Raw genomic sequence first — 26,113 nt, forward strand, 5'->3', positions numbered from 1 at the left:
GAACATTTTTCTTTCTTGTTGATCGGACTGACAATATTCTGTTTTCTTTACAAAAGATACGCTGAGCCATCCTACTCAAAATGAACATAATAAAACGGCCAATTACAGTACCTTTACAAATTCCCATTAATTCACAATTTTGAATCTGCACTTTAAATAAAACGTTTTCCAAAAAATTTAAACATAATAAAGACTTGCAACCATCTTGAGTATAAAATCAGAAATAGTTAATTTATCAAAACATTTGTTCAATTACTGACATTATTCGATTTGGAGTTATTGCCAGTTTGAAACACTACTTCTCACTTACAGTTGTAAATATTAGACATTTCACAGCAAAGATAACATCTTTATGAAAATATATATGAAACATAGAGAACAAAATACTTGACTGAGAATGAAATAGTACATGCCCAAGGCAATATTAATAATTTAGTTCAAGATATACTCATTGCTATTAAGGTGTAGGTTTTTCTCAGATGTCAAGATAACTTAAAATTTCTAGATAAAACCTGAATCTGTAATTTCAATATTTTTTATACACGCTTAAAGATTTTTCAGTTATAAATAAATAGGTGCAGTACCCGGCATTGCCCATGCTGAACACAAGGTGATAAATTTTCCGAGAGTTAAAGCAAAATTGATAGCGCTATATGACAGTGCAGTGGACATAGAGAAATGACCCACAATTCCTGTTTGTATGTCTATGACCTATGATTTTCTGTTTACCCATGGCGATCGGTTGAATGGCTTAAAAGTTGATGCGTTGTTGCAGCGCCATCTAGCGGCGAGTTACAAAAAAATGCACAGTATAAAAACCTTCTCCACGAAAAAAAAGAAAACACTTTGATGAGCCAACTTTCATTATTATTGGTCAAACGGTGTCTGAGTTTATCAATCTCATATATACCGAAATCCATATCTATATATATAAATAAATATATATATGTATAATTATATATATATATACACACACACCAGTACAGCAAATACCCAAGATTCTTCTTACCACTTGAGTGCTTCACAATGTAAACATTTTTTATCCATTCTCCCTATGAGAACTAATTGATGGTTATAATAATCAATCAATGGGTCATAATCAAAAGTGGCATTGTAAATTGACTCCCATTTACTCATTGTAAACACATGTCTCCTTCCTGTCTGCCATTCATCATTTGAAACACGTCGTCTTTGGGATTCTTCAGGCGTCTCTGCAGCTATCGATGACGCATGTCGCTCGGCATCTAAAACCTGACGGGCTTGAGTCTGCTCCTCAGATTCTTTCGCAGCTCGAGCTTTGCTACAGCTACGTGCTGGATTAGATTTACTCTAGCGAGGCATATCAGCAGCATTATGTATCTTAAAAAAAATTAGTAAATAAATAAGTGTAGGAATAATTTTTCTAACGATGAAGCTATCTAACGTTTTACAGAAATCTCTGATCTACTCACTAAGTAACCACTTAGTAAGAATCAGACTAAAACTAAGTACTTTACCTTCCTACTAAGAAATTAAATATATGAAAACTACAAGAAATGAACAAAACTATATTATTTAAAGTTTAACTTTGTTCTTTAAGTCCTGACCAGGATCATGATAAAATCAAAATTTCTAACTGTAAAGGTTAAACATACACCATATGTAAAATGACACAAAATATTAACTTTCACCATAAAATTAAAAAAATAAAAGTCAAAATTTCTAACTTTGTAGGTTAAACATACAACAACAATACAGCAAACCAAATTTAAAAATCCAGCATTGTTGATGAATTATCGCCATGGCAATGGGCATTTGTAACCCAATGCCATCTATCAGCACTACTTGAAGAAAACTTACCAAGGAGAAGGTTGTTAATGACCATGTGGTGGACATAGAGAAATAATACACACTCACTGATAGTATCTCTAATACCTACCTTCTATGATTTTCTATTATAAATCTGAATTCACCCCTTTTTCTACTCCCTTAATGATGGAATTTCATGATTATATGTAGCCTTTGTCATATTCCAGCATATGAACCAGCTGTATGCCAAATTTCACTCAAATCTGTTGAGCGGTACGGGTGTGAAAGAGTAAAAATAAAAAAAGAAATTATTGATTCCTCACATAAACTTTCATCCCCTTGTCTCCCCTTCAAATTTTATTTTTGCGACAAAAAGTAGCCCACGTCCTCCAATACTAAAATTGGTTCAGTGGTTTAGGCATGAAAAGGTAACAGACAGACAGACTTACTTTCGCACTTATAATATTAGTATGGATGAATGGTCTCATTACTAGGGACAAGATTGTATGGTTTTATTTTTAAAACCAATTCATTTTTAAAACAGGATACTTCCGGGTTAATGTTTTCCTTTTAATATATTCTTTATTCATTAATAAAAAGTATATTACTAACAAATATGAAACTAAAGTATTCCTTAAATTTATTTCACTCAAATATTCTCATTTTGATTGACACCTGATGCACAAAGACAGTAAAATCATTAATAATAAAAATGTCCAGAGCAGAACTACTCAGGAAAATAAAAATTAATCAGCAAATGTTTGTGTGTTTGAAACATGTGCCAACAATAATGTAAAAATGTGTTACTAATGTAAGCGATGAAAAATTAAACAGTACAATATTAATAATTTTCTACTCCATTTGGGTCACAAATTCTGGTAAAAAATTCATGCTAAATAAATTACATTCGATGAATTTACCATGATAAAAAGTTAAAATCTTTGTAATTTCAGTTTATTTTTGTCAAATTGCTGACTGATTTAATTTTTTAGTAATATTTCAGTGATAAAAGTTGTATTAACTTGCATTTTGGTGTTAAATATGTTGTGTTGTCATGCTTTGCGGTGTTATTTCGGTTTTATTGCAATTCACTATATAATATTGTCCCTAATTATTACTTCAAAGTGGCTGGTGCTGCTTATTTGTCTTTTTTTTACTTAGAAGTGTCTGTTTTTGCAATTTCTTCATAGAGAATATTTGATTTACACAATCCCTTTAACAGGCAATAAAACAGCCTGGGGTGGTACTAAAAAATTTAAATGTTTGGCCACAAATACTAAAAACTTTCCTTTTCTGTGCTTTTTATTGGACTACGCAAATATATTTTACATCCAGAAAAGTGGAAGTTTACAGTACGAGAATTACTTGTTGTGGTCAAAAAATGTCAAAGGTGGAAGAAATTGTTTAAAGTCAGACGGTGTAAAAAACATTTCAACTGCAAACAAATCTCTCATAGTTATAATGTGCTTCCTTTTGTTGATGAAGTTCATCAATTTCACCACATTCATAAGGGATTGTTGGACTCAAGCCTTTCCTATGTAATTTTATTCGCTAGTGGAAGAAATAACAAAAGAGAAAAAAATTATAAGAATTATATTGGGACTCCCCTAGAAACTCAGTACAAAAATGTACTATGAGTGGTTCATTTATAAAAGATCTTTTTGTGAATGGTTAAGCTAAGTCACATGGGTGGTTTATTCTTGGTTTAGAAGGAGCCAACCATGGAAGTTTGTCGCTAGACCGCAGATTGTGGAAAACATTATGAAGTAAAATACTACAGACTAATCTTAGAAGAAAAAATTTTCACACGTTGGTCCTGTTAGGCAGTGACTAAACCATTTTGAATATGTATCTTTGGGTTTTTTTAGACTGAGTATTGGCATTAATGACCCAGGAAGGCCTTAATTATTAATACAGCAATATCTCTTTTGGAATCTAGGCTGTACCTGATACGTGGGTAATCATAGGACGTAATCATAGAATGGTTTTACTTAAGATTTTTTTTGTGTCAATGAATGTGAAAATACCGTTGGAGCAACAAAATTTCTGCTAGTTACATCCTCAAAAAAGCATCTGAAACTGTGTTGGTACGTAACTTGGCAACCATATTCACAAAATGAATAAATAAGAAAATAAAAAGTTTTTAGATCACTTGTTTTAATTGGTAGGTAACATAACCTAAAGTTCAAGTGAAAGAACTAAGATTCAACAGTTTAAATCATTTTATTCTCTTGCAGCATCTCATCATCCTGCAATTTTTACTGATGTACTGTGACTGTCAGACCACTGCTAGCCCACGAGATATGTGATATGCTAAAAGACATACTTCTTCATTTGTAAAAGCTGTGTTATATTTATATTACTAATGTAAATTTTTTGTCACTTAAATTTTAATCAAAAAATATAATATTTAACAAAAACCTTTTTAGCTACAATTTAAAAACATAATACATACTGGTACAACTAAATTCCATTTATTACATTACAATTCTATAAGACCATTGAGTTGGTTTTAAGCCCTGTCACATTACCGAAATTTTTGTTTCCACATAGGAACTGACGTCTAACCCACTGCCTCGCGGATCGGTATCGACTTCTTGTGCCGTTACTGGCCGTCTCAGGCGCCACACACACAGTAATTAGTCACCACTGGAATGTTCAGAACACACGGAAATAAACTATGGAGTACACTCGCGGGGTTTATTCTACAAACCACTCTCGCACATGGGCTGCCCAGCAGCCGACCTGTCCGGTGCGTGAGGGAAGCTCGTCTGGCGAAGTCTCCACGAGTCCCGGCGCGGAGGGCTGAGTTCTACCCTGAGTTCTACTGGCCGCTCGCAGCTGCCCGGGCCTTCCCGCGCCAAGACCAGACAGGCCAACTAGTTTGGCGTAGTTGCACAGTGAACAACTTTTAGCAGACAAAACAAGCCTTCCATGGTTTTTAAAATTATTACTGTAAATTGTTATCGAATTGATATCCATAAATCGGCGAAGCTTCCCCCCGTCCTGCATCGTTGCAGCGCGGGCCGGTCGCGGTCGACGCACTGCACTGCACACGTCGACTCCACGGCAATGGGCAGTAATGGCCTAAGTGACCGGAGGGAGTCCCAACAGCTGTCATCACATCAGTACATATGACAAAAACTGTTAACTAGTTTATTTTCAATTAATATACTAACACTGAATTTAAAGAGTTTACTTAATGATTTACCGCTAAAAAAAATATCTCTTAACCATGAAAATGTAAATTTCACTAAGTTTTTCACATGAAATGCAATGAAAGAACTAAACATTTTCAGTAACATTGATAAAGTTAAAGAATATTATGAAACAAATTTCCTTGAACTGTATGTAGATAATCACCTTAACTGAATATAATGTTAATAAAATTCTATAAGAATGCAGCAATGCTTGCTTTGACTCGTGTGTTACTGCACCGGTGGGTTACGTAGTGAGAAAATGTCATTGCTCATCCCTGATAGGCATTTCCCATGAACAAACATGGCGGCGGGCAGGATCAATTACTGACATCTTTTATTGTGTGTAAGTGAGTTACCCTCAGGAGTTTATTTTGTCTTTGCACATGTATTTCCTTTCACTCAATAATGACATAGAGCTATGGTATTACATCAGAGGAAAACTATGCACAGCAAAAAATTATTTCTACGCAATATCTATGTAATATCATATTTTTATTCTAAGCATGCAAATAAATAATATCTTAAGTTATTTATGTTCTTGTACAAACACCCTAACTAAGTTCCAAAGAAAAATTTTCATAAGCAAAATACAAGAAATAAAAATCATTTACGCATACCACTCATAAACTTAATATTCCAACATGGAATGCCATCTTTCTTAGCAAGCAAGCACTTGCTACAATGCATCCCTGATACAAACTCCTTCAATATAAGCAAAGTACATGTGTTTAACCGGGCAGTCTATGATCCAGCACATTTTGTCACCCGGCACCAATCAAGCCCTCGCATTCAAATATATTGGGTGTATTCCCACTGCGCTGCCTAGTTCTTACTGTAAGTTTCCATTACATTAGTGTTTCTTGTTTTCACATTTGGTAATTCTGTTAAAACTATATTGAGACATAACTTCGTAGTCCAAACAAATTCAAACAATATTTTTTACCAGATTAATTAATGACTGATGAATTTGATAAAGATACCAATTTTTTTGACAGCAAATTAGGCTTAAAAAAATTATGTAATATGTTTCCTTAAACAATAAATGTTGACTTAAATAATAAATTTCAATCAGGCTTTGTTTAATAGGAAAAATGTAACTATCTTTATTTCTACCATAATTTTGTAAAAGATGGTATCCGTACTTATTAGTTCTTATAATATAAACTTGCGGTTTTTCTTTTCCCTTTTAACTATTGAATCTTACCCCCATTTTGTATTATATATTACCAAATTGACTTTAAAAAAAGGGTTGTCTGTAAAGTCGGTTTACGGACGATAATTATACGTGATAACGTCATAAGAAAACATTGATAAAAATTGCACACAACTTAATTTTCAAATATTATTTACAATTTTTGCAAATTTAAATTAAATAATTTGTTTAAATATAATCACGAACAATTAGTAAAAAAGCCCGCCTTAACCTGTTTAATATTATAGAAGATTTTCTCGCACGGTGGTTGGCCAGTTCTTGCACGCTCGGCTCAGGCGGAACGTGACAATTTTTTGTGCGTGCAGCCGGCGTTCATCCATTTATAAGACGTTATCACGTAAAAACAATTATAATCTTGTTGATTTTTTTCCTTTTGTTGTATATTATAATTGTATTGTTATCTTTTTATATTTGTATTCTATATGCCTGTTCTTGTGTTTTGCTGTTTCAAATTGTAATGTTATCTGTGTTCATCTGGTGTGCTGTAGTCCCTGCAGGTATGGGGTGCCTTCTAGTGTCAGTTGGGTATCTGCTGGTAGCACTCAGCTGTCTGGGTTCTCCCCTTACAGGCGGTGCCTACCTGCACTTAGTGCCTACATGGGTCTGGCACTAGCATGCCTGTAGGGACTACTCTTTGTACCCCCAAACTGTTGGGGGGCATGTTACAAATTTAAATAAAATATATTTAAGCAAAACCGCTAATTCAGCATGACTGTAGTCCCAAACATGCCTTGTATAAGTCTTTTCACTGTAATGTTGGGTTTCACATGATTTATTCCCTGTCAATGAATATTTGTGTAATTATCACTGAATACCCATACTTATTATACATTTTAGTTTTCAGTGCATCTATTCTATCCTTTTCTTTTTCTAACAAGTACAGATTGCTAACCAGTTTTGCTTTTTAATTCAACATAGCAGTAGCTAGGTCCATTTAAGGGAGTCGTGAAGCCAAATATGCGGTCCCTCAGTTCTGTTGTGTAACAATTATAGCCTAAAATACAATATTACAATAGATTTATGTGTTCTTCCAACAATAACAACAAATTTAAATATTCTTAACAAATTTTTTCTTCAAATATTAATTAGCTTAACTTACATCTTAATCACGTGCAAGAGTGTCCAGATTATAAATACAAGTCTGATAATACTATCCTACACAAAGGCAGTGTTTATATTTGTTAGGAGAATCGATGCTCAAACATTTGATGATAATTTAAAAAAACTGACAATGATCAAATTTGAAAAAACTGGAAAACTAGTATTAGGATTTAAAGAATTGATATATTTTATTTACTGATTTCATCTCTTTGTATATATAGTGTGTTGTTGTTTTCAACTTGTCCCATATCTTTGTGCAAACCTTACACAATAAAAAAAGATCTAAAGGCACTTTTCCACTGAGGCAACATTTCGGCAACATGTCAAATGCAACATTATTGCTGGGTGCCAAGTGTTCACACTGGTTCGACAGATGTCGCACGACGCACTGTTTCTGAGAATCCTGTCGCCTTCCACACACTGCCAGCTGTCGCAGGCAACAGGAAACATATCGCCAGCCATAAGCGACAGCAGTGGAAACAGCTCTAGTAGAAACGACAGGTAACATGTTACCTTTTCAACATGTGGAAAGCAACATGGCAACAAAATGTTTCCTGTTGCCTCAGCGGAAACACGCCTTTATAGAGGCAATAAATTAAGCTTAACTAAACTAAACTTAAAAAACTACATTAAGACAGTTTTATTTTTAAAAAAATTTTTTCTTAAAGATATTTTTCAAAACATTTTCTAAGAACCCAAATAATTCTTGGGGAAATTTTTAAAATTTACATTGGCATATTTCTTCTTTAGGTGAATCGTGGATGTGTGATGAAGGGAGAGGAGGGTTTGACTCACCTAACTTTGCAAAGAAGAAATAGGCCAAATATTAAAAACACAAAACAGCATTTGCATTTTGATGTATAACAAGGCATCAAAAATTAAAACTTTTAAGAAACCAAGCAAATAAATTAACAGAATTCTTATCACAGACAACTTACAAAAAAACATTCATTTTTGCTTTATCCACGTTTACCTCTTATGCATCATTCACTCAATCACTCAATTTTAAAGTTTGACTGTCTGCCACATTCTGAACTGACATTTCTGGTAATGATTGTGACCGGCTGATATTGTCAAATACAAAACTATTTTTTAAACAATCCAGTACACAAAAAATTTTAATGGGAATAAATAGCATCCGACTTTTCTAAAAAAAAATAATTATTATGTGGGTGCCCTAGCAACATTTTCACTGGCATCAAAACCAGCCAGCTTAATTTGAGGTAATCTAACAATAAAATAATATCTTGTAATAGGGGCTTAAAGCTGAGTTCATAAAGTAAACAAGAAGTGCAAGATGCCAAAAGCTAAATTTCTTTTCAAATAGCTGTTTAGGTAAATATTTACTTAACTGGAAGAACAATTCTTTGGTCAACTTCTTGGAATAGAACACTGATTATACTGGTCTACAAGTCTAGATATGTGTTGGATTACATAACAAGTTCTTTGTATTTAAGGGTAACATTCTTTTAATGTCCAGTCATTCTTACAAAGATAACTGACTTATGATAATTTGCCGAAAATTAAATTTACTTTCTGAATGCAGACTATGTAGTATGGTGTACTTTAAAATAATTGTACAAATTTGAGATTGTGAATATGTACAAAATGGCAGAATTATTAGAATATTTCAATTAAATTATAGTGTCCTGCAAAATTTTTAAAGACAAATGTTGAAGCATGGATGAATTGCTGAAATTGTTGTGACACAGAACAAAAAAATTTTTATATTTTACATTTATGTCAGGTTTGTGGTTTTTAGAAGAAAAAAAAGTGAGATTTTTTTTGGCAAGGAAAGGTTTATTCGACATGAAAAGTTTTTTTCCCCAGATATGCTAGCTAGGTGTTTCCGGTAAAAGGTTGGTTCTTTTAAGGAGACTTGGATTTGACAAGTCAAGAATATCCAAACTTAAGAAGAAGGTTGGTAGGTTAGATAAGATGCAACAAATATGCTGCAAATATGTTATAAAATATTCTGGATTTTCACACATCAGTTACGTTTCTATGAGACACTAGCTTTTTGCATGGCAGTTGGGTTTTTTTCCATGCCTAGGTGGTGATATCTAAAGAGAAATTTTTGTTAGGTATGGGAAGCTACATTTAAAATATTGTTCAATTGTTTAATGATTTTCATTTCAAACAAAATAGTTTTTTTTTATCTAAACTGGATTCTGGAGGATTCATTAAGAGCAAAAAACTTTGAAGTAAAAGAAATTATGCAATTTTATGAACTGAAAACGAGAATTCAAAATAATGATTTAAAAATGATTAAAATCAGTGTTATTAATTACGATACTGGATTCATATTGGTAGGAAATAAAGTAGGGAAAATGTATGACACCATGGAAGATGCAATGCCAGTGATAACAAATTGAATTGCGGATCAAAAGAAAAAATTATATATAAATTTATGTTGGTATAGATGTATGTATGATGGACACCGTTTGACCGATCGCCCTGAAAGTTGGCACAACAAAGCTTTTTTCATGGAGAAGGTTTTTATGGTATCCATTGTTTTGTAACTCGCCACTAAATGGTGCAGCAGCACATCAACTACTAAACCTATCAACCGGTCGCCATGGGTAGAGACCCGGGAAATTCGCGACTCGCGAATTCGCGAAAAATGTTAAAACCATTTAAAATGTTATTAAAAATATTAAATCCATTATAAAAATGATTTATAATGTTTTTAGAATCAAGAAATACTCGCGAATTTGTTAAAATTCGGTAGTACCCAAGAATTTCTGTATGTATTCAAGATTATACGCGAATTTTTCGGATCCATGACAAAAAAAAAAAGTTTGTGCGAGCGCGAGACGGTTGTTTACTACTTATCCGTCAACAATAGCAGGTTTCAATAGCCGGGTGGTGGAAGGGGGGAAGGCAGCGGCGGAAGATGAACAGTGAGTGTGTAACAGTGTTAAAGGGGAGCAGGCATAGTCCCAGCTGGGTCCAGTCAGGTTTGAATAGTCGTAGGGTGGACACATATTCGTAACGTTCGTTTATATATGCGGACATGCCACCCAAAATAAACATTGACGAAAGAGTGAAACAGTTTTCCCAAGATGGAATGGTTAAATCTCAAAATATTATAATATGCCGTTTTTGCAATAAAACAGTGGCGTGGGAAACTTCAGACGGTGTGAAGAAACACATACGAAGTAATGATCACGCTGAAGCCGTCAAGAAAGTAAAACGGCAGAAAACGATGTTTGAAGCTGTCGAAGGCGCCAAGGAAGCGAAGGTACGGTAATGTTACACGATATAATGCTGGCATGCATTATCTTTCACCATTATTGGAAATGTATATCACAGAACCATTAACAAATCCTTTTTATTTTTTATTGTTTTATAAAAAAAAGTACATCACTTCAGAAACACAAGTAGCTACAGTAAACTCTCGGTTATCCGGGCCCGGAATATCCGATTTTTGGGTTATCCGTGCTTGAATTTAGATTAATTAACAGTTATTCTGAAGCTGTAAAAAAATGACATCGCTCCGACGTATTTCTTCATTTGGCCCTTCAATATTTTTAACCACTCTGTTTCTGTGTCAGAAAGCTGTTTGGTCTGACCCTTTGTTCCGTCTTAACTTGCCACCGAGTTGTAGGAAAAATAAATACAAGAAACATTGGGAGGAGTGGTTGACTGCCGCGTCGCCAGCAGACGGAGAACGACCACATGGCGAGGCAGTGCCCTATTATTTTAAGCCGAGACACTAATTCAAGGGCGGCTCTTACCGTGAAACAAATTACCCCCCCCCCTTTTTTTTTTTTTTTTTTACAGGATTTCAATTATCCGGGCAACGACGGGGTCACAATTAACAGGGATAATTATTGGGAGTTTACGATAAAGCTGCCAGCTACGTAATTTTGCTACTCAGTGCTAAAGCACAGTTTAATTAAACCGGCATTTCCTTTTGGTAAAGCTTAGAGTTGTATATTTCTGTTTAAAAAAAAAAATATATATATATATATATACTAAGTCCATGTTTTACTTTTAGGTTACTAAAATGGACTTCATCACATCCACAGCTGAAATGATGGTATTGCAAACATACCACTTGATAAAGCAGGAAGTGGGTGAAAAAACAAATAGTTGGTGGTGGAGACCTGCCTAGCAGTGATACCTTACGCCGAGATTACCTGCCACATTTAGCAAAATTATGAAGGACGAAGTGGTTACAGCACTGAAAGAAAAGAGGGTTGCCATAATGTCAGATGAAACTACAAGTTAGGGAAAGCAATTTATGTTGTTTTGCTCTCTACAGTTGAGCCTTGTGACTCTCAACAACAGTATGTTGCTGCTGTGACTTCATTAGAAGCTGTAAATGGCAGGACATATGCTAGAGCTATTTCTGATGCCTTCCAAGATATGGAGGTTGGCTACGATCAGGTGGTGGCATTTGTAAGTGATCCAGTTTCTTACATGAAATCTTGGGTTGATGGGCTTTCCATATTGTTGCCTGATTCAGTTGTGAAAATGCATTGCTGGGCCCATAAAGTGAATCTTCTTGGAGTCCTCATGAAAAACAGTCTTTCAGAATTGAACCAAGTTGTAATATCAGTGAAGCAGATATTTTTAAATGCCAGGAAGAAACGTTATGCTTTCCAGCAGTTTTTGCAACAGGAAGGCTCTAGTGCTGGATTTTTCCCTATTCCTGTTGTAACCAGATGGAACTCTTGGTTGACAGCAGTTGAATGGCTTTCTGATAACTGGGAGATCTTGTTTGCTTTTCTGCAGTCAGAGACAGCAAGGGAGAACAATTTCAATGGTGGTTCATCTCATCTACAGACCCTTGGCGAAGAGGAACTCGGCATGCTACATATACAATCACTCTTTGTGAAATCAGTCAGTTCCCTCATTAAACAATTCTTGGTAAGCTTGGAAACTAATTCTAAGCCTATGGCTTCAGAAGTCTATCCAAAACTCCAGTTTGTGAGGAGGAGACTGCAAATTTTTGGTGAAGGTGTCTTCAGTGATGAAGTGAAGGAAAGTGCCAACAAGGGGGGAGCTGAATTGTTGCCCCTTGGAAGGGCAGCCCTTCAGGATTTTTCTGGCAATGGTGTGTTCGTACAGCGACTGGAAGGGCAGCCCATCCAATTTCTGAAAACATGTTTCTTTAAATGTTTAAATAATCCTGAAAACTTGCCCCTTGGAAGGGCAGCCCATTAGGATTTTTCTGACAGTAGTGTTTTTGAAAGATTGTCTGAATTGTTGCACCTTGGATGGGCAGCCCTTCAGGATTTTTCTGACAGTGGTTAGTTTGTAAAGCGACTGGAAGGGCAGGAGAACAAATCTAAGTCTAACCAACCTTGAACTTCTGTCTTCCTATGCGTATGAAGCCTTTGCATGAGGTTCTGGAAGTTGTCATTTAAGTATACCTATTTACAAGAAATTAATCTTAAAAACACTAGTAGCTACTAGACATTTTACTTCAAAACTCATTATTTACTGTTTATATGTGTGTATTCATTTTGAGTGAGCAGTGTCTTACCTAAGCTACATTATTTTATTAATTTGCTTGTTGTAAATATGTTAATTACCTTAATGCGCATAAACACTGGTTGAAAAATTGGTTTTATTTTTTTTTAATTAATTTAAAATTAGATATATGTAACCTTTTATGCAGCAAATTTAAACAGCCTTTTAAATTTATTTTGATCTAGTATACATAGTAGTAGATCTAGTATACTCAAGAAATTTGCATTTTACTCAAGAATATTGGTAATTTTACTCAAGAATTTTTGCTTTCCTCACTCAAGAAATTTGGCAAGTGCTATTCAAGAAATTCCCGGGTCCCTAGCCATGGGTAAACAGAAAATCATAGGTCACAGACATACAAACGGTAATTGTGTGTCATTTCTCTATGTCCACCCTATTGTCATATAGAGCTATCACTGTGTGATCAGCCCGGGCAACGCTTTGTACCTACTGCAGCTATGAATAACTATTATTCTTTTTTTAGTAAAAAATGACATTTGTATCACCTGCAACTAAACTATCTTTGGACGTCTTATCTATCATAAAAATTAAATATTGGAAATGCCACGCAAAAAATCAAACTTTGGAAGATCAACCAGAAAAGCGCGGCAACTGTCAGCCAGTAGAGCTGCTGAAACATCCTGAGTGCGAGAGGCACGCTGGAAAACTAACTAGATAAGAGCCTCTTCTTCAATTATTAATAAAATATTTATGTAATTTATCATCAATTATACCAATATAAATAATAGAATCTTATCAAAATTAGAAATCTATCATTTTTACAATTTTTTCTAAAATGGTTTCTAGTTTACATACAAACCATCCATTTTAGAAATACAGAGGAAATAAATAAACATTGGCAGGACAACGTTCCGGTTTCTGCTAGTAGTACCTATATAAAACTGGAAACCGCAAAAGACCAAATATCGCAGTGACAAAAAAAAAATAAGAAAAGACGATCAATAGTTGAGATTTGTAGCGATCGTGGCATGAGGAGTGCATTAATAAGAAAATAAATATTTTTATAATGTTAATAAAAAAGTAGACAAATAGTAATCAATAAAAACAAAGATATTTATTGGATAGGGATGTATGGAAATTAGTGAAGTAGTCATGAGAGAAGAGCAAGATAGTGTTTATTTTTTGATGTGATAACGTCTTATAAATCAATGAACACCTGCTGCACGCACGTTCCGCCTGAACCGAGCGTGCAAGAACCAGCCAACCACCGTGCGAGAAAATATTCTATAATATCAAACAGGTTAAGGCGGGTTTTTTAACACATTCAACACGATGCCCGTATATGTTACGAGCAACATTTTTTAATGCCTTGAACGATGCCCGCATGCCATACGAGCGTTACTTTAGCCCTGTTCTAAACGAATATGCCCGTGTGTTTTACGTGCGTCGTTCATTCTGCAATGTTCTCTGAAGCTTTTCATCCACATTGAAATACACAGATCGCAGCAGCGGACTCTTAGTTCCGGGAAGAGATGGTAGATAGTGTGCGTTGTCTCGTGGTGTATCAGACTACATCGAGTACTACACAGCGCGGTTTGTATTATAAACTAGTTTGGCGGCATCTGTAACAATGTCTGAGAAAGAAAACGTTGATGAAGTTTTGAATGTTTTATGTGCTGATTCTGGCTCTGAAGTTGATGATAGTGACTTGGATCCTTCATTCGTGCCTGAAAGATATTCAAGTGATGCTGAATCAGGTATGAAATGTTGCTGTACTTTTCAGAGACCGTAAATAATAGTGCAAATATACTATATTTTACCTTGCAATTATAGTAGAGTCAAAACAAGTTTGCTGAGGGCATAGTTTATGCAAAAATATACTGTAAAATATACGGTGATAGTCTAGATGAGACAATTTTTATATTTCAGCTTATAAAAGCCTAACTGACAGCAATTATGTAGCTGCAAGAGAAAGTGCACGATCAGTGCGTTCTCTGATACAGTATAAAGCTTTTGACTGAAAAAACAAAACAAAAAATCATATATTTTGAAAATTTTAGATGTTCATTCAAATAACTTACATGATGAATGTTTATGCTTATTTTGTTGCTAGCTGGAGAAATTTTTTCATACGAAATTTCAGAACATTTATTTTTGAATTACAGGTTCTGAAAGTCCCACACCAGACGGTAATTTACGAGCTGTGGGAGGAAATGCTCCTGCTGGAAATGTTACACGTGCTTCTGAGTGGTCTAGACATGATGATCAGCCTCAGCTGCCTGTATTTGAAGAGCAGTGCGGTGTCTCCGCTCCTCTCAGTCACGAGTGTGATGAGCTGGAGTGTTTCAGTATTTTTTTGGATAATGACAGCATAAAAAAAATAAAAACAGAAACAAATCGGTATGCTGCCACATCAATTGATAGAATGAAGCGACAAAACAAACTAAAAAGATTTCGATCTGGCATTAATGGTGCACTGTAAAATTGCATGAACTCTATAGTTTTTTTTCTATCATCCTGCATATGTGCATTGTAAAACTCCCTAAGCTTAGTAATTATTGGTCTACAGATCCATTCCTCCAGACGTAATTTTCTAGCAAAATGTTGAGTCGAAATAGATTTTCATCAATTCTATTCATGTTGCATATGAACGACAATGCCAGTTACATAGCAAGAGGCCAAACAAACCATGATCCACTACACAAAATAAGACCCTTTTTTGACGATTTTGTTCAGAAATGCAAAACTTGCTTGGCACCCCATGCAAATCTAACAATAGACGAAGCGATGTGTCCATTTCGCGGCAGGGTAAGTTTTAGAGTTTAAATCAAGAACAAACCAAACAAGTATGGTTTAAACTGTATGTTTTATGTGACTCGGCGACTGGCTTCGTGTTGAACTGTGAAGTATACACAGGGTCTTCTAGAAATGTTGACAACTCCATTGTTGCTTTAGTTGAAAGGCTTTGCTCTCAGTATTTTGGAAAGGGACATTGTATATATATGGATCGGTACTACACAAGTCCGGCACTTCTCAAAATGCTGTGGGACAATAACACATTAGGGGTAAGAACAGTTATGAAAAACCGCAAAGGCTTGCCTAAGGAATTGCAAACTTGTAAACTCAAGAAGAATGAAGCTATGTATTTTTTTCAGAAATGGTCCACTTCTCGCAGTAAAATGGCGAGACACTAGAGATGTTTATTGCCTCTCCACTAAACACAAGGCTACAAGTTCCACTGTTACTGTAAGGTCCAAGGGTGGCAATGTTGATAAACCTAAGCCAGATATAATACTTGACTATAACATGTATAAGACTGGAGTTGATCATGCAGACCAGCTGCACAGCTATTACCCCTTCCAGCGTAAGTCAATGAAATGGTGGAAGAAATTATTCTTCCACATTTTTACGATGTCTCTTGTAAATGCCTTTATTCTTTCCAAAGAAAAATCTGGCAAGAACATCACACTAACAAATTTTATCAGGTGTCTAGGAAAAGATTTGCTATGCTTGGTGCCTCTGTAGCTGCTGATAATCCGTCACCATCCACATCAGTTGCAAGGCTTTCGTGTCGTCATTTCCCTGAGAAAGTGCCTTCAACTGCAAATAAACAAAATGCCACACAATATTGTAAAGTGTGCTCAGATAGGGGTAAAAAAAAACAGTGGGAAAAGAGTGCGGAGGGAGAGTCGATGGTGGTGCAAAGAGTGTGGAGTGGGTCTCTGTGTACCAAAATGTTTCCAGGAATTTCATACCAAGGTACACTATGCCTGAAACAGACTTTTACATAAACCTTCCTGTTGTAAACTTTCCTATGTATGTAAATATATTTGTGTCATTCGTTTCAGGATAGTTCATATTTTTGAATTTTTTCTTTAGTTAGTTTTTATGACAATTATATTGAAATTATGTTTTTTATTATAGTAATTTTACATAATATTTTAGTAATTATTTTGTTATGATTGTGTGACAGTGCAAACATTATTTTTTAGGGAATGTAAAATGAGATACATTTGTAAAGAACTATTTAAAATGTTATATTTTTTTAATCCAAGTGTTTGGAATGAACTTCATGTAAATATTATAATATTCAAGCAGGTTTTTATATACAAAATTTTTTTACGAAACAACAGATTATATTTCAAAAATTTAGAATGTTCATAAATTAACAACTTTATCAGCGTTTCTATCACTAAAAATAATGATTAGAAATCTGTTTCAGTGAATATTAAGCAAGTACAAATAGTGTGTAAAATTTTTTCAAAATGGAGATGTAATGTTATAACAAATTTTTCCTCAAAAATTATATGGATACCTACATAATAAAATTATTGTAAATTTTATTTACAAAAATAAAAACACAGCTTTCATTAAAATACAAACATGATAAGATAGCTCCAATATTATGGTTTTAAAAAAATATTGAACATATGCAAAAACAGCAGTTCACTGAAGAATAACATGAAAAAAGGAGCCAGTGTTGAAAGTGTTAAAAGCAGATATTTAAAAAATTTGATTTATTTGTCCAAATTTGTCATTTTAAATTAACAATTTATTGACATTGATTTGATATCAGTTTATTTCTATAAATAATTGTTCATGATTATATTTAAACAAATTATTTTAGTTAAATTTGCGAAAACTGTAAATAATATTTGAATATTAAAAAGTAAGCAATTTATCATCAATGTTTTCTTATGACGTTATCACGTAAAATTATCGTCTGCAAACCGACTTTACAGACCAACCCCCCCCCCCCCCCCCCCCGTTTTTTTTTTATTGAAATAATATAGGTAACACTGCAAAATAAATAAAGAATGTGTGTGTGAATTTAGTATGTAGTTAACAGAAAAATTATGTTCATGTTTTGCAATATATGGGTCATTCCATGTAATTGGGCAAAAATATATTGTGAGACAGTTGAAAAAATTTTTTTTTGAAAATGGTTTTTATTTAGTCAAAGTGAACCAGAAGACCTCAGTAACTGACTACTTATATGGGCAGTGAACAATATTGAATTTCAACACATTTATAAAATAAAATATTTCTCTCTGATGTGAGGGAATGATAAATATAGTATGAGGGAATGATTCGGTTCTGATATTCTGGTTTCCTTGGCAACATGTTTGTTTCTTAACCAAAGTGACATAATTTTCAATTGAATAATGTATAACTTTCAATATTAAAATATTAATTTAAGCATAATCAGTTGCTCAAACAGCATGTAATCAGTCTCGTGAGTTTGCTATGCCAAGTTTAAATTACAATTTGAATCTAGTTTTACAAACTACGTAAACTATATTTATCTTACCACAAATTACAATATCTGAAGGGAAAATAAAGCCTTGAAATATCATTAGAAGACTCGAATTGGGTCTTTAAATTTATAAAAAAATCCTACACCCTTTGTTAATAACAATAGGAGTTGTGACAGTGGCAACAATTTGTTTAACAGATACAAAACATACATCATTTTCATCTACATAAAATAATGTATTGTCCTCACAAGAATTTTTCATAAACATGACTTTGATTTCACTGTGTTGTACACAACTTTGGATAATTCCCAGGAACTGGCAAATTTTTGTTGTGTTCTTTTTCTTCTTGTCACTGCTAAAACGAACTAGGACAAAACTTCCGAGTGGAAGAGATTTTTTGGTCCCTAGATTATCATCTTCATCCGATGATGAATAGACATCTTCATATCGGAAGTTTTTCTTTGAGCCTAACAAAACAGATTTGTCAGTCTCTGTAGGTAGAAAAAGTATAGTACCTTTATTGGGGTTTCTGGAAGAAGGACCAGATGTTTTGCTTTCTGGTTTGTCTTGCATTACATTACTGGTAGCTGCAGATGTTTCAAGTTGAAAACCTTTGCCCAAGTGGAAGTGAGAGCATTCACTTTTGCATTCAAAACAACTTAAACTTCTGAAATGTACAACTGGAAAAGCCGAAATTGAACATAACCTGATGCACTTTCAATGTGCCGGCGAAACACTTAACATTTCCTGCATGTTTGGCTAGATCTTCCATCGCACTAATGTCTTTGTGTTGAATTTCAAAAATCTTCACACCTGGATAATGCTGTTTCAGTACATTTGCAAGGCACTCAAAATTTTCAACATCTTTGCCTTGCGCAACTATGCGGTCAGCAGTTCATTTCAACGTTCCCCCAATACCATCAGGATCACCTTTACCGTGCCCTGACTCGGTGTAGTCCCAAGTAAAAATTGAAATGTTGGGAAATATATGACTTAGTTTTTTTTGATATTATGCAGAACATTGTTTTATTCCTATAAGTACTGTGTAACAACTCAGATCACTCTGTATGTGTATGTTTGTAAAGTTGATATTTTGTTGGAATGCCCACTCGAAAACAGGCTTAAGATGAGCCCAAACCGAAAATGCATCATGTCTCAATGACTTGCTCAATGAACAAAATGGATGTGCCTTGACACAGGACGAAAGTTTGCCTTCAACTTCTGCCTGAAACACTTGAGGATCACTACTATTTTCTTGTTTAAGATAAAGTACACCAGTGTGAAGGGTAATTTGTTCCCTTCCTCCACCAAAATGAACAGCCTGTATTTCTTCACTGAATTTGCAATTATAGTTCTCATTAAAGTCTATATGAATAAATGCAGAACTTTCATCCAACCGATTTTTTGCTGCATTTAGAGTCTTGTACTGGTGTGCAATATTTCCTATATGGAGAAGGTATCTAGGAAAGATAGTTTCCAGCTCAGTTACCAATGATCTAACATCAAGAATAAACTCTTCTTTTAATGGTTTACTTACCTTCTTTAATTGGTCTTTAACCTCTATCCATTGCACTTTTACCATCCACTTTTTTACTTTGACTTCTTGCTCAAGATCTATGATTTCATAGTAAATAGTCTTGCTCTTGCAAGCATTGTATTTTCTCTGAAGACAAGCTAAATTGTCTTTGCAACAACAAAGCTCTCTTACCAAGTCTGATGGTTTCTTGTGTACATTGGAAATCATTTCCTCACAACACTCATCATTCCCTCATAGTGAGGGAATGATGGTGAGGGAATGATGAAATTGTAGTTAACTGTTCCTCAAACCAGCAGGTTGAACTTGTTAAACTTTTCCTTACAGTTTGGGGAAATACCTATTTATTGTTACGTAATACTATTAAAACTAAATTTTTTACTTTACTTACAGCTGATTAATGATTTGTGAGGGAATGATGTGTAGAAAAAATACTCATGAAATTTCAAAACTTATTGAATTTATAAAAAATTAATAATCACCATTGAGCCTGAAACTATCACAGCTTCACATCAACAACTAAGATAGCTATCTACTGACTCACTAGCAATGGCCTTCATAGGCATCTACTGACCAGAAAATTAGTTAACATCGAGATGTGAGGGAATGATACCCAAACATGGGGACATAATTTAACTTTTTTTATTTTTAAGACAGTAGGGGCCTAGGTAGGAAAAATGAAATGTACACATTTTCTAAAACTTTTAATTGTTTGGATTAACCCTAATAATTATGAAATCTCATTGCTCATAACTTTCAAAAAGAAATTCTGTCACAACATGTTAACTGTGGTTGGGGAACAGTGAGGGAATGATATTTCCAGGCTGAACTATTTTTTTAAATACATTTTTTTTTAAATTATCTGACATTTCAAGTTTACTGTCTTTTAAAACAATTTATGGTAGGTACATTACTAAAAAAATTGTCACGTTTATTGGACAATATTTTATTTAAGAAATGAGGCTGGGATATGAAATTTCCCCTTTTGCGTGGAATGACCCATATAAAAAATTAAATGGAGGAATAGCAATTGTTTCTGGCATAAATTTACGATCTACAATAAAAATATTGATAGTAAAAGATTATTACCATAAAGGCAAGAAAGGTAAATGGGTTTAATGGTTTTTAAATGTTTGTGATTTGTAGTTTTATGGGCATTCAGTTTGATGTTTTAAGTAAGAAATGAGTTGTGTTTTAGTTTAGTTTCACAACCGTTGAAGAGAAGAAAAAATGTGAAAGTTTAGGTGAAGGTATGTAAGCTACTAATATGTATGTATGTATGTATATATACACACATACATATATACACACACATACATATATACACACACATTTACATCACGATATGGTAAGGAAACTGATAAAGTCAAGAAGGCTATGCTGAAAGCAATTATGAACTGTAGTTTTTATTCTTAATTAAGAGGGGAAATTTATGGGTTTTGAATGCAGTAATTTTTGTGTACTTCATTTACAAAAAATTATAGGTTTAGTTTATAGTAAGGTAGACTTAAATTCTACCAGGTCTAGGTCGTTTAGCGATACCAGTATTTCATTTGGTAAAAGTCAGACATTTTGCCATAATAATTTGGCGGTGCCTTGAAGTATATTGTACTACAGACCCACCCAGTCTAGTCTATTTTGCGATGTACCAGAATTTATTATTTTAAAAAGAGAGATGGTTCAAAATAATATTACATCGGTATTATGTTTCAAAGAAAATAGTTTATTGGTATCATTAACTAGTATACAGTCTCACCCAGTCTAGTCTATTTTGCAATACTGGTATTTTATTCTCTACATTTTACCACTCTACCCGCCATATGTTGTAACATCTACAACATTACTTTCTTTGAAAATTAATCATCGGTATCACAAAATAGACTAGGGTGGTAAGGGAGGAGAGGGGGGGGGGGGGGGGGGGTGGAAGAGAGATTATAGTATACATTAAGATACTGAAAAAGTATATTATTCAAAAAATGAAACCGGTGAAAAATAGGTTGTTTATATTTCCCTGTCCAAAACCCCCAAATTTCCGTGCTTGTCCAGTAAGAATATAGGGGTGATGACATAAGCGATGCCAACTTGGTTACGTAATCAAAATTGATCTGGAATCGCACAGTAGACTACTGCCAGTTCCTAAAGTGATTTTGAAAACTTGCAGCTTTAAATGTTTTCTAGCTTTATAATGATATATAGGCCTACCTTTCTTGCTGGAGTCCTAGGTGGTCATGATCGCTGACGCTTAAGGCCCGTCTGCAATAGTCCGAACCTGTGCGTGGTCCGTGTCCTTATCCGAATGTGAGTGACGTCACATTGTCTCACCGAAAACTGCCCTGTCCACAATTGCGATGTCCAATGTCTGAATGTATTGATTTATAAAGTTGTCACCAGAGCGCAGTACATGTGCCAAACCAAATGTTTTTGTTTATTTTTTTGATGCTTTGTAGTTTGAGATTGAACTTATGAAAGTTATGGGAGTTAAATTTTATATATTTATTCAGTAGGTAAGGCAAAGTGGCAAATGTAAATGCTAAAAAATTAACTCTTATCACAGCAATCGAACAACACTAATTTAATTGTCGTCTTGCTCTTCTTGAATTACAACACCTTCCATTTCCTTCAATAACAAAAACAAACACCATGTTTTCAAACAGGGACCGGAAATTCAAATATCGTGAGTGTTCTGTTCTTTTTCTGTGTACGAAGTACACAGGTTGGGACAAAAAGTTCAAATTGACGAATGTCTTCGGACCAGGTAGGTTCGGACCTTCGCCCACTTGACGCATGATGTCAGAGGGTCACGTGGACCAATCAGCGACGAGTGTCGGTAAATATGTAGTTGGGCGGTATTTGCGAAAAAAAATGTTAAAAATCCGAAAATACCTTTATTTTATGCTCTTCAACGTCCTCTTTTCATTAAAAGTGGCGGCGGTAAGAAATTCCAAATAATTTAGGAGATATCAAATTTTTTAATTTCATCATATGTAGTTGAGCGGTATTTGCGAAAAAAAATGTTAAAAATCCGAAAATACCTTTATTATATGCTCTTCAACTTCCTCTTTTCATTAAAAGCGGCGGAGATAAGAAATTCCAAATACTTTAGGAGATATCGAATTTTTTAATTTTGCAATACAAGACCTGTGAAACCATTCGAGCGACGCCATTTTTGTTATTTTGCCGTGTGTTCGTGAATACATGAATCGTCAATACGTAATTAATAAAATGGTTGATTAGGTCAGGTCAGTTACATTATTAATACTTTCAAACTAAGCCAACATTAAAAATAATGTGAATTAATTTTAATTATTCTTTAGTTTTAAATTATTTATAATGTAACTGACATTACCTAACAAACCCGTAAAATGGGATGCACAGTAACAACTCACGTAGATTTTTTTTGTTACTTATTACTTGCGCAACAATATCAAAATAACAAATATGACTTTAAAATTAGAAATGTTAAAAACTCACCTAAGTTGGAGGCGGTAATTAAACACAGTTTTAAAAAATAAATGAACTAAATAATCACGTATTGGTTCGTTTGAATTCTGGCCTATCACGAACAATCACATGACATCATTATCCAATAAAAAAAGTAGATACTCGTACGTAAACAAGAAACAATGATAATCGCCACATCATTGCACTGGTATTGTGATGAAATTTAAAAATTCGATATCTCCTAAAGTATTTGGAATTTCTTATCTCCGCCGCTTTAAATGAAAAAGAGGAAGTTGAAGAGCATATAATAAAGGCATTTTCGGATTTTTAACATTTTTTTTCGCAAAAACCGCTCAACTACATATGATGAAATTTTAAAATTCGATATCTCCTAAAGTATTTGGAATTTCTTACCTCCGCCGCTTTTAATGAAAAGAGGAAGTTGAAGAGCATACAATAAAGGTATTTTCAGATTTGTAACATTTTTTTTCGCAAATACCGCCCAACTACATATTTACCCGATGTCCTTCGGACACAGTTTAGGACATTGCTATTGTAGACGGGCCTTTACGCTCATATGTTGAGTGTCATGGGTTCGAAACCAAAACTCAGCATAATTTAAATTTACAAACAATGAGTCTGGACTGTAGTGGTACGGAGCTCACTATCTTGGTCACGTGGTCTTAAGACATTGTGCAAAAGCTGTGCGACGTAAAACCATATCAATTCCAAACTAACTTTCGCTACTCCCAAAAAAAATGCATGCTCCCAAGAGCAGAAATAATCACATAAATAACTTTAAAATAATTAAAAATAACTTTTTTAATTTATTTTTCAGAGAAGCGTCTTATCTTTATAATAACGAATAATGTTTTAAAAGGGCATTTTAATATGTGTTAAACACGTAAATATTCATAAAATTGTAAACATAACCAAAATACAGCACTCACACACATCTCAAATCAGTGTTATGACAAATAAATATTTAAAAAAATATGTACTTACTAATTCAAGCACCAGAGATCTTCTAGTAATCAACTACGTACAAAACGCGAAAATATTTAACTTAATAAATTTTTCAAATATTTGTTTTCATATCGCACATGTATCTTTCTTCTCTTTCTAATAACACTCCTGCTCATAGAGTCCTTCTCCATAGAACAAAGCAATTCCGTCATTTTTCCAACATATTTCTACAAATTTTTCGTCTTTCATTTAGGAAAATAAACATCTGATCTAAGGTAACCCGGCGGAAATTACTTAAAAAATTAATGTGGCGCCTATTCATGTGATATATGTTTGTTGTACGCACAGAAAATTGCAGGCCTTGTTTATATAAATTAATGTTTGGATTAACCAACACAGATGACAAATTTTGTTAAAAAAGTGTCAAAAGTATCTAGAATTTAAGGTATTAATGTCCACGATTGTATGGTTAATATTGTGTGGCCTAGCTCAAACATATTTGTTTTGATTTAATACTTGTGGCTTCTCGTGATGCACATTATAGGTAAAAATTTTAATAATAATATGTATTTGAAAAGACTCTAGAAACGAAATTATAAGTACTACCCAATAAACTTGATACCATAAAATGGGGTGAATAGGGACATTTTTTTATGTTTTTGTTAAATAATTTCTAAATCACTGAAGAATGTTGTATGATTATATTTTTATTTACTTAGTAGTTCTTTTTATTAGCTTTCTATAGCATAATAAATATTTGTATTTTCTGTTAATGTTTTACATAATTTTTTTTTTTCCTGTCCCTATTCACCCTAGAGGTGGGTTTTCTAGGGACACCTGAGGTTTTTCAATATGTGTCCCTTTTTAATCATAGTATGGTTAATAGGGACATATGCTTGGCTTTTTTAATGAATGTAAAATGTTTTTAAAAAGGTTGAATCACTTCCATTAGTAGTTTTATTCGAAATTTGTTTATATAATATATTCAAAAAGACATCTTAAAAATTAATTTTAAAAGTTGCACAAAATACAAGTTCATACTTATAAGCTCTATGATGATGTTATGCATAGTCTCGGAAGATAGTCTACATTCAGAATATAATGTTACCTTCATAAAGAAACAAACTGTATTTACCAGTAGGCCCTACCACAAATAATATGTGAAAACACTAGGTTTACTTGAAGGTACCTATATATAGCAGCTGGTGTATTGGACCTGGCTGTCTGTCCAGGTCGCTTCACTGGAGGCACTAAGCCTTTGATCTTGTTGAGGTTGTAAGTTATAAGCAGGGCGATTGAGTGGATGCTGCCTTTTGAATTAACCTTTCGTCGCTTCTGATGAAAATGTGTAGGTGAAAATGTCTTGTAATAATAGCTGCCAGCGCCATCTTAACCTATAAGTTGACGCCTTCTGCCTTCTGCTGAGGTGATGTTAAGGGTGTGGCTGTGCTTTTAGACGCCAACTAGCAATATTAACTACGTGCTAGTGCGTAGCCGAGACTCTTGACTCAGGGCGTGACATCGCCACGTGGCCGGCAGGCAGTAAGGGTCGTTCCGACAGAGTTACCCCAGGCTGTTTTAGCCACCAGGGACGCTATGCTACAGCCGTTGTAGCTTCTCGTGTTAAACACTCGGAGGGGAACAAGGAGTAGGAATGGAAACAGAGTGTGGCGAAATGTCATCTAAAGCTATTACAACTGTATGGTAACAACACATTTATTATTGATTATACATGAAATTATTCATTACAACTTCATTAATGACAAAAACGTAAACAGTTGATATTTGCGGTGTGGCTCTGATTCAAAAGTCTGCAAACAGAAACGTTTAAGAATTACTGCAACATGAGACACGTGAATGCAGCTTAACAAATCCACCTCACAATTGCCCGTTCTCTCATACTTGGCACGCCGCTTGGCGCTGGGTACACCGTCAAAAGAAAAGCTAAGTTACAAACAATTAACGTACATATATTCCCAGAGAGCAAATAAAAACAACTAACAAAACCCCTTTACTTATGAAATATTATTGACCTCTGTCAATGCGCAGGTTAGCAAACATCATTAACTAAAATACTACTATTTATACACAAGATGACTAATACATAAAGCATGTTTTTACGAGGGTACACAGACCTCTAATAATTAATATAACAAGTCGTCGACTT

The 26,113-nt window shown here is 34.2% G+C and overlaps 1 protein-coding gene across 2 annotated transcripts in view; it reads right to left on the reverse strand.

The window, feature by feature from the left end:
• Positions 1-24,129, reverse strand: part of LOC134536692 (ribonuclease P protein subunit p25-like protein) — a 444,926-nt gene extending 420,797 nt beyond the window's left edge. The window contains exon 1 of one of the 2 annotated variants that reach the window (XM_063376550.1): positions 23,986-24,129. In XM_063376550.1, the coding sequence (XP_063232620.1) occupies position 23,986 (1 nt within the window). In that variant the 5' untranslated portion in view covers positions 23,987-24,129. The remainder of the gene's footprint in view (positions 1-23,985) is intronic. The other variant, XM_063376551.1, reaches the window with a different exon arrangement.
• Between the last annotated feature and the right edge of the window lie 1,984 nt (positions 24,130-26,113).

Source organism: Bacillus rossius, chromosome 11 (assembly GCF_032445375.1).
Source record: "Bacillus rossius redtenbacheri isolate Brsri chromosome 11, Brsri_v3, whole genome shotgun sequence".
Lineage (NCBI taxonomy): Eukaryota > Metazoa > Arthropoda > Insecta > Phasmatodea > Bacillidae > Bacillus > Bacillus rossius.